Source organism: Siniperca chuatsi, linkage group LG15 (genome assembly GCF_020085105.1).
Source record: "Siniperca chuatsi isolate FFG_IHB_CAS linkage group LG15, ASM2008510v1, whole genome shotgun sequence".
In the NCBI taxonomy this organism is placed as follows: domain Eukaryota; kingdom Metazoa; phylum Chordata; class Actinopteri; order Centrarchiformes; family Sinipercidae; genus Siniperca; species Siniperca chuatsi.
Window position 1 is genome coordinate 29156929 of NC_058056.1, and position 10000 is coordinate 29166928.

Here is a 10000-nt window from a genome sequence, read left to right on the forward strand (position 1 = left end):
ATAAAATGGAGGACAGTAAATAAAGTGCAACACAGCTCGACTCACCTGGAGAACACGCAGTGCATTATGGGTATGTTCACTGACTGTGACCTCTGACCTCCAGGTCAGTTCACCCTCAGAGACATGTACGAGCAGTTCCAGAACATCATGAAGATGGGACCCTTCGGACAGATCATGGTAAACGCACCAACTCTCACCTGCAGCGCAATAACAACACCTGAGCCTGAGTCACATGACCTCTCCTGCAGGCACATGAAGTACACAGACCTTAGTCACGTGACCTAGAAACAGAGTCTGCGAGTCTCGAGCCACGGGACTTAAGACCCCCACACCTCGGCGGGCCGCCCCGCTGCACTCAAAGGTCAGATTATTTCAACTCTGAAAGGTCAGCGGCAACCAATGAGATAACGGCTGTGTGTTATGTAGCCGGGAGCGACAGGTGCACGCAGGGAGGTAGAGAGCGATGGAAGGAAAACTGTGTTTCACAGTTCTACAACAGCATCTGAACTTAACCCAGGAAAAGTAATGCAGTCCGATGGGGCTACCAGGTTTGTGAATAGGCCAACAGTTTCCGAACTTAATTAAATCCAATGCTTTCTGCAGAACGCGGTGAGCGAAGAGCAAACTTCTCACAGAGTGAAGGCAGCGTTAGGCTCGAGTTACAGGTTTTGGACAGTCGAGGGACTCCAGACAGATTTACAGATTTGTAGGAACACGTTTGAAACCCTGAGTGAGTAAACGGGGCTCGCTGTGCTGACGAACTGTTGTCTGTCTGTCGCTGTGATGCGTTCAGGGGATGATTCCTGGTTTCGGTACAGACTTCATGAGTAAAGGAAACGAACAGGAGTCGATGGCCAGACTGAAGAAACTGATGACCATCATGGACAGCATGAACGACCAGGGTAACACACACACACACACACACACACACACAGGTTCTCACTGTTAAAGATCCGCAGTTTAACTGTCCAGAGCTGAAACGATTAGTCCATTAATCCACAGAAAAATAATCTGCAACTATTTTGATAATCGATTAATATTTTCAGTAATTTCAAGCAGAAATTCCGTCTCACTTATGAGGATTTGCTTTTATTTGTCATATCAAGAAACATCCTTTGATGACATCACAGGAAGTTGTGACGTGCATTTTCCAATATTTTCTGACACTTAAAGGTGTTATTGATAACATTGATAACATGTAGCCACTAGATGACGCCCCCCCCAGTTCGTTGCACAACCTGCATATCTCTGAGACTCGGTCACATCAAGTGATGAATCTTTCGGGGCAGAGTAATGAATTCATTTAGCAACATGTAGCTACACATTAGCTTTAGCTTTAGGCTACTTTGTGCGGTGGTGTTTCATGTAACGTTATCTATCGTCATCTGAGGATACGGCTAGCTAGCTTCAGCTAACCCTTCTTTCCCATCATTTAATAATTACAGGGGCCCGATATTGCAACACTTACCATACAATGACATTTCAGTCATCCTTACACTGTAAGACATTAGCTAAATATTTACATTTTAATCCAATCAGAGTACAGCACGTTGTAGAGATGCTATTAAAACCCACAGCGCTCGACATTAGACAGCTACGGTAAAAGTTGACGTTAGCTAGCGTTAGCTAGTGTTAGCAACTTGCCCTGCATAAACTTGTACTGCCCCCACACACACACACACACACACACACACACACACACACACACACACACACACTGTTCCACCTTCACACACAGACACACACACGTGGACTGAACCACGTTTAGCCACTGACGCATGACAGGAGCTGCTTCTGTAACTGTCTGCATGTTTCTGTCCTCACGCTTTACTGGTTTGACTGGTTCATGTTCTCCGTCTGTCTCTTCAGAGCTGGACAGTAAAGACGGAGCTAAACTGTTCAGTAAGCAGCCCAACAGGATCCAGAGGGTGGCCCGGGGGTCCGGAGTCGCCACCAGAGACGTCCAGGAGCTGCTGACTCAGTACACCAAGTTCGCCCAGATGGTCAAGAAGATGGGGGGCATCAAAGGACTCTTTAAAGGTAAAGACGTATACCATCTACCTGTATCCGCTCAGTCAGTTACCGGTTTCTGCCAGAAGGGGCTCGTTCAATTTTAATTCTGCCCGATTTGAGTTCTGTCGCACCCACGTGCTTCAGGAAGTCCCCCATCAGTCCTGTGCCCACGGAAACAAGACCAGCATGCCTGAATCACCACCAGGTGGCATCTGCTCCTCACTACCGTTTGCCTACCGACCCAACCGATCAACAGAAGACGCCATAGCACACACCCTCCACGCCACCCTATCTCACCTGGACAACATTAACACCAGAGTTCCCTCCAGACTCGTCACAAAGCTCGAGGACCTGGGACTAAACTCCTCACTGTGCAGGTGGATCCTTGACTTCCTGACGGGCAGACCACCTGGGGTCCTTAACACCGGAGCACCCCAGGGCTGCGTTTTGAGCCCCCTGCTGTTCTCCACACACACGACTGTGCAGCCACTTTCGACTTCAACACCATCATCACGTTTGCCGACGCCTCCGCTGTGGGCCTGATAACGATGAAAAGGCCGACCTGAGGGGAGTAGAAGACCTGAACCTGGAGTCAGGACAAAGTCCATCTCCTGAACGTCAGCCGGAGACGGCAGCGGCGGATAGCCGCCCACCCTGAATCTGGTTCTGCCCGAGGTTTCAGAATCAGAAAGGGGGGGACTGGGGAGGGGGACTGAGCAGTCTGGGGTTTGAACCTGTCTCATGTGTGTTTGGTGTTTTCCAGGAGGAGACATGTCGAAGAACGTGAACCCGTCTCAGATGGCCAAACTGAACCAGCAGATGGCCAAAATGATGGACCCCCGAGTCCTGCACCACATGGGTGAGTCCTGGTCTACCTGTCCATCACACCTGCAGGAGGATCATTTATACAGCGTCAGGACTTTATTCAGTCGTAGTTATAGAAAGATCCGCAGCAGTAATAATAATAATAATAATAATAATAATAATTACATGTTCATGAAATATACCATCAGTGACAAGGGGGGGCTCACCCGCTCTGGGTCCTGAACCCACAGCAGCCGCCCCCCCACCAGGGGGTCTCCTGGTCCTCCCCCACTCATCACAACTGATGAATGAATCAAAGTGTCGCTGAGCCTGACGGCGTCTGAAAGCTGATGAATAATAATCAACTGTGTGCGAATTGTTTTTAAGGTGGAATGGCGGGTCTTCAGTCGATGATGCGTCAGTTCCAGCAGGGAGCCGCCGGCAACATGAAAGGCATGATGGGATTCAACAACATGTGACCGCCGACCAACCGGCTGCCTTAAAACATAAAAACTTCAAATTAAAGCCCCGCCTCCTGACAGGTGGAGAGGGGTGGGGCTTAGAGAGAGCAGGAAGTGTAGAAAGACAAAATAAAAGCAGGATGTTTGGATTTTCACTCTGTCCTCTGCTGCTTTTCACAGGAAAATAAAGATTTCTGCTTTTAGAGAAACGCCAGAAGAAAAAAAAGATGATTTAAAGAAGCAGTCTGTCATTTTAGGCAGTTTCTTCTTCTCTGGTTTCTTCAGATGTTTCAGAGATCAAACTATCCATCAGAAACATCTGACTGATAACAAAAATGTTAGACTGCTCCTTTAAATGGTGAAGAGGAGGAAGATGAGCTGGTTGTTTTTGGGCCTTGTTAATTTAATTCTGTAAAAGATGTTTGTGTATAAGATTTAAACAGAGCAGAAAGTCTGTCCTGATTGGATGAGGAGACACCACATGATGATGATGATGATGATGATGATGATAACATTAGTTAGTGACAGTATTTTTGTCCTATAATAAACATTTGTATTGCACCATTTTAAACCTGCCGTGTTTTTATTTCATTGTAATTTTGATGATTTCTGAGATGCTATAAAACTATTTAAAATCATGTCACTTATTTATTTATATTAAATTATGATACTAGTTCCAAATTGTGAGATTCTACTTCAAAGTGGATGTCAACAAATTATTTGCGAGAAATCATTGATTTAAGCAGAAGTTTCATGACTTTCTTACAGTTTGGAATGTTGACTTTGAAAGAATCAGCAAAGTGTCCGGAAGTCACAAAGATATTCCTTACAGGAATATATTTTATTTTTTATCATTTTTAACTTGAAACAGTTTTTTTCTTCCATACTTTTGCGTCCAAGAGGATCTGAGTAAAAAGTGAGTCCTGAAATATTTGGGGGTTTTCTCTGCACTGGGCGAGGCTCGACAAAGATCCTCTGTGGAGGTGATGACTCACTCTGAGATGGGGTGTGAGCCACCTCAGGTGGACACAGCAGCAGGTAAACTCAGGTAAGGGTTGCGCCCACACAGGTCTGGAGTCGGTTATTAAAGGAAGTAGATACAGAAAATAAAGTCAGTATATTTTGGAATAAGTTGTATTTTTACACGAAAAAGTCAAATGTCTTTATTGTCATAATGTTATATTTTAGGATTGTTTTGTTATTCTCTCTTTCTTTACATCATGGTAATATGACTCGCTTCTCGGCTGGTCGTAGTGACTTTTTTTAACGAATATAACATCTTTGTCCTCGGTGTGTGAGGCGTTTCTCTCCAGCAGTCCCGCTCCGCTGCCCGGAGCACGGTCTCTGCAGGAATGCGGCTCCCGGATGTTGCGCAGAGTGAGACCTCCGCGTGTTTCTGCGCTCTGCGTCCTGACGTGGCGCCGGCCGCCGCCATGTTGTTTTGCTTCGTTGTCAGCGGAGAGGAGCAGCAGCGGCAGCAGAGCGGCGGTGAGTGGCTCGTTTACCTTCAGACAGACTCACCTGGACCTGACAGACCTCCAACTTCACCTGGACTCAGTCAGGTCACCTGTCTGAGCATCCTCTACCTGTCACCTGTGTGACGTTAATGACGCTGTTTACCTGCTTAGTTAGCTGCTAGCGGTTAGCTCTGGAGCTAACTGAGCTGAACTCTGGAGATAAAAACTGGTTGATGTAGTTTCTGTTGGGGTGAAAACCTTCAGGTTCAGGTGTGACACTGACACACATTTACTCTACCTGTGCGTGTCTTATAGGTACCTGCTGACGTCAGCCTGTTAACTGTCGCAGCATCTTTGAGATCTAAAGGGACTGGACTTTAAATAGCAAAGTTAAATATTAACGGCCATCTGATGAATGAACCGCGCCCATTGATTATCAGCTCTGATTGATCACCTGTCGATTACAAACAGCTTCAGTCTGATAGTTTCAGTGTTAAACCGCAGTGGCGCAAACTAGTCTAAGCACGTTTACTGCAGTACTGTATTTAAGTACAAGTTTACTTTATACTTCTACTTCTACATTTACTTTTTACTTCACTACAGTCATGTGAAAGCTGGGTAGTGATTTTTCTTTAAATACATAGAAAATTGTACAGAGTTTGGTTGGTGTTTCTCAGGTGGTGGGAGAGGTAGTTGTGAAGGAATTTGCACATTTTGATAAGATTTGATAAGAAAGATTTTCCAAAACTTGTAAAAGAATATTTTTCTGAATATTTTCATGATTAACTCAGAGCTGTAGTCAGGATGTTAGAAGCTCTGAGGGCCAAATACCCCCAGCTGAGAAGTTATCTGCAGGCCACCAACCAAACTCTGTACAATTCTTGTAGTATTTTGAAAAAGCTCACACAGAATTTGTTTGTTCAGTGTGACTACAACGCAACACAAAACTTCAGGTACAGACAACAGTTTATCTACAGACTCGAAGATTACACGATAAACTACATTGTGTAAAAACCTGAAAAAGGGTCTGACCTGAGTTTGTCCTGAAGGAGGCGCCAGAGGGAAGATCATGAGGTCATTAACGCCTGAAGGAGCGGGAAACTGCAGCCACAGGAACTGTACCGAGCGGTTCTGCAGTACGGTTAGCGGTTCTGCAGTTTAGTTAGCGGTACTGCAGTACGGTTAGCGGTCCTGCAGTACGGTTAGCGGTACTGCAGTTTAGTTAGCGGTACTGCAGTACGGTTAGCGGTTCTGCAGTACGGTTAGCGGTTCTGCAGTTTAGTTAGCGGTCCTGCAGTACGGTTAGCGGTCCTGCAGTACGGTTAGCGGTCCTGCAGTACGGTTAGCGGTCCTGCAGTTTAGTTAGCGGTCCTGCAGTACGGTTAGCGGTTCTGCAGTTTAGTTAGCGGTACTGCAGTACGGTTAGCGGTTCTGCAGTACGGTTAGCGGTTCTGCAGTTTAGTTAGCGGTCCTGCAGTACGGTTAGCGGTCCTGCAGTACGGTTAGCGGTTCTGCAGTTTAGTTAGCGGTACTGCAGTACGGTTAGCGGTCCTGCAGTTTAGTTAGCGGTTCTGCAGTACGGTTAGCGGTCCTGCAGTACGGTTAGCGGTTCTGCAGTTTAGTTAGCGGTTACGGCGCAGTACTGCAGTTTAGTTAGCGGTTCTGCAGTTTAGTTAGCGGTTCTGCAGTACACTGATGTTGTGTCTCTCCCCCCCCAGCTTTTACCTGACAGTGTGTCCGACCCCGTCTCCCTGCGTTGCCATGGCGACCTTCCCAGAATACATTGCTCAGAACGAGGAGCGTGACGGCGTGCGGTTCAGCTGGAACGTGTGGCCGTCCAGCCGGCTGGAGGCGACCCGGATGGTGGTGCCGGTGGCGTCTCTGTTCACCCCGCTGAGGGAACGACCCGACCTGCCGCCGATCCAGTACGAACCGGTTCTCTGCAGCCGGGCTACCTGCCGCGCCGTGCTCAACCCGCTGTGGTACGCATCACTGCACACCTGTGTGATGTCATAGGCAGGGGTCGGAGGTCACAGCATGCACAGGCTGACAGGTAGTGCAGCTCCGTAAAGTCCCTCACCTGTGTAACATCCAGCTGTCTGTGTGTTTCAGCCAGGTGGACTACAGAGCCAAACTGTGGGCCTGTAACTTCTGCTACCAGAGGAACCAGGTTCAGTATCAACACACTGATGTACTTCTATACTTGTGAGGACAGAACAGCAGCCTTTTTCTCACCAGCCACGTCTCGTTACATAATTAGTTTGTTTTCGTACAATTACAAATTATTTTTGAAATATTATAACGTTTTGTTCTGAATAGTTGTACATAATAACTTGTAGTTATCCATAAGCAGTTTAATACGTTTTAACAGAAATCTGCAGGTTAATGCTTGTTGAACAGGTGTTATCATGTTACCTCTGTAAAGGTTTTATTATTCAGCTGAATGCATCTGATCCATTTTGTCTTTAATTGTGAAGGCGTCGTTTATTGCTGCAGCAGCAGACTTAATGTCCTCACTGTACAGGTATAACACTGACGCTGACCCTCACAAAGATAGAAGAGACTCACACACACACACACACACACACAGTAACACACACACACACACACACACACACACACAGTAACACACACACACACACACAGTAACACACACACACACAGTAACACACACACAGTAACACACACACAGTAACACACACACAGTGTGTGTTAACAGTGACAGTTTGTCCTGTTTCAGTTTCCTCCGTCGTACGCTGGAATCTCTGAGGTGAACCAACCTGCTGAGCTGCTGCCGCAGTTCTCCACCATCGAGTACGTGGTCCAGGTGAGACTGACAGACAGGTGAGACTGACAGACAGGTGAGACTGACAGACAGGTGAGACTGACAGACAGGTGAGACTGACAGACAGGTGAGACTGACTGACACACAGGTGAGACCGACTGACACACAGGTGAGACCGACTGACACACAGGTGAGACCGACCGACAGGTGACCAACACGTGAGACTGACACACAGGTGACACACAGGTGAGACCGACTGACACACAGGTGAGACCGACTGACACACAGGTGAGACCGACTGACAGGTGAGACCGACCCACAGGTGACCGACACGTGAGACTGACACACAGGTGACTGACAGGTGAGACTGACCGACAGGTGACTGACAGGTGACTGACAGGTGAGACCGACCGACAGGTGACTGACAGGTGAGACCGACACACAGGTGAGACCGACAGACAGGTGACTGACAGGTGACTGACAGGTGAGACCGACCGACACACAGGTGAGACCGACCGACACACAGGTGAGACCGACAGACACACAGGTGAGACCGACAGACACACAGGTGAGACCGACAGACAGGTGACTGACAGGTGAGACCGACCGACACACAGGTGAGACCGACAGACACACAGGTGAGACCGACAGACACACAGGTGAGACCGACCGACAGGTGACTGACAGGTGAGACCGACAGACACACAGGTGAGACTGACCGTTTTTTCAGACGTATAACCCGATGTGGTCTCTGTCCTCAGCGGGGTCCTCAGATGCCGCTGGTCTTCCTGTACGTTGTGGACACCTGTATGGAGGACGAGGACCTGCAGGCTCTGAAGGAGTCTCTGCAGATGTCCCTGTCTCTGCTGCCTCCCACCGCGCTGGTCGGACTCATCACCTTCGGCCGGATGGTTCAGGTTCATGAGCTCGGCTGTGAGGGGATCTCCAAGAGCTACGTCTTCAGGGGGACCAAGGACCTGAACGCCAAGCAGCTACAGGTATCTCAACTAACCCAGCACTAACTCACTGTAACTAGTCCTGCAGGTAGCTAGTAGTGCTCACTAACACTATAACTAGTCCGTCACCTAGACCATTATCCGCTGCTGGTCCGGGTCCGGGTGGTGGTGCCAGCAGGCTAAGCTAAGTACCTCAGACGTGCCGCGTCCTGGAGGATCCTGAGGTGTTCACAGGCCTGACGGGATATATAACCGACGTCCAGTGTGATCTGGGCGTCTGCGCCGATCCACCTGTTGATCTCACCTCCACCTGGCCCTCACTGGTGATACTTCACCTGCTGCCTGAAGGGCACCGCAGCCAACTTTACGTCCAGCCTTGCAAGTGTTGCCCCAAGGACCCCCATGTCATTCCTTTTGGGCTGAGCCCACCTGGGCCCGGTGGGTGTAAGCCTGGCCACCTCCGAGGGCTGGCTCCAGGAAGGGTCCTGGTCTTCCTAATCCAGGGGAGGTGGCTTGCTTTTTAAGTTGCTGCTCCAGAAGTGTTGCAGTGTTGCAGGTGGCTAACAGCGCTAACTAACACTGTAACTCGTCCTGCTGGTGGTTAACAGTTTAACCAGCTGTGAATTGTTCTTTGCAGGAGATGCTCGGTCTGACCAAACCTTCAGCCACTCAGGGACGAGGTCCTCAAACTGCCCCACAGCCTCTGTCCAACAGGTAAACACACACACACACACACACAGCACGGAGAGCTTCAAAAATGGCCTCAAGCTAACAAAAACCTAAAACTAGAAGACGTCAGGAACAGAACATGAATCGTATGAAACGTGTTTTTAGGGGTCGGTAGTCTAAGTTCGGCCCTCGGAGTGTCACGTGTGTTCTTGGCTCTTACTTCAGGTTCCTGCAGCCGGTGCAGAAGATCGACATGAACCTGACCGACCTGTTGGGGGAGCTGCAGCGAGACCCCTGGCCCGTCACTCAGGGAAAGAGGCCGCTGCGCTCGCTGGGCGTCGCCATGTCCATCGCTGTCGGCCTGCTGGAGGTGAGGGGGCCGAGGTTTCAACCGAGCAGCGTTCCTGTTTCAGCATCGTGTCTCTTGTTTTTATCGTGAAGCCTGCACATCGTGAATACCAAATACAACACCGTACGGCACGCAGATCAGGTTACTTAACGAACGTGCAAATAATAAAATAATCATACACACCCCCAGCCTTCCCTGAGCAGTGCCACCTAGGGGCGATGAAGACTACTGCGAGAGAGATCATCGAACTCCGCCAGTCTGTCACGAAGGATAAGTCGGATTCTGTCCAGGTGGATCGGTCAGTGTTATCCAGGATTTATCCAGTCGAGACTGAGTCTCTCTGCATGAAGCAGACGTAGGACAGGAGACGATGCTGGGCGCTCTGTGGGTTTTTAGGCTTTTCGGTTACAACCTGTGTGACCAAAAGTGGATCTGGTCTTATTTGGACCCAGAACTCTTGTAGTTAATAATGAAGTAAATCTGCCTCTGCTTGGTCACAAATCGGT

The 10000-nt window shown here is 48.8% G+C and overlaps 2 protein-coding genes across 6 annotated transcripts in view; both read left to right on the top strand.

The window, feature by feature from the left end:
- Positions 1-3849, top strand: part of srp54 (signal recognition particle 54) — an 11281-nt gene extending 7432 nt beyond the window's left edge. For all 3 annotated transcript variants that reach the window (XM_044165600.1, XM_044165599.1, XM_044165601.1), the window contains 5 exons: positions 104-177; positions 794-902; positions 1870-2040; positions 2777-2872; positions 3205-3849. In XM_044165600.1, coding sequence (XP_044021535.1) covers positions 104-177; positions 794-902; positions 1870-2040; positions 2777-2872; positions 3205-3296 — 542 coding nt within the window. In that variant the 3' untranslated portion in view covers positions 3297-3849. The remainder of the gene's footprint in view (positions 1-103; positions 178-793; positions 903-1869; positions 2041-2776; positions 2873-3204) is intronic.
- A 771-nt stretch (positions 3850-4620) lies between these two features.
- The window catches only part of sec23a (Sec23 homolog A, coat complex II component), a 30987-nt gene continuing 25607 nt past the window's right edge, over positions 4621-10000 (top strand). For 2 of the 3 annotated variants that reach the window (XM_044166311.1, XM_044166310.1), the window contains exons 1-7: positions 4621-4766; positions 6454-6717; positions 6848-6905; positions 7476-7562; positions 8282-8518; positions 9114-9190; positions 9371-9515. In XM_044166311.1, coding sequence (XP_044022246.1) covers positions 6497-6717; positions 6848-6905; positions 7476-7562; positions 8282-8518; positions 9114-9190; positions 9371-9515 — 825 coding nt within the window. In that variant the 5' untranslated portion in view covers positions 4621-4766; positions 6454-6496. Of the gene's footprint in view, positions 4767-4982; positions 5006-6453; positions 6718-6847; positions 6906-7475; positions 7563-8281; positions 8519-9113; positions 9191-9370; positions 9516-10000 lie in introns of those variants that run through there. The other variant, XM_044166313.1, reaches the window with a different exon arrangement.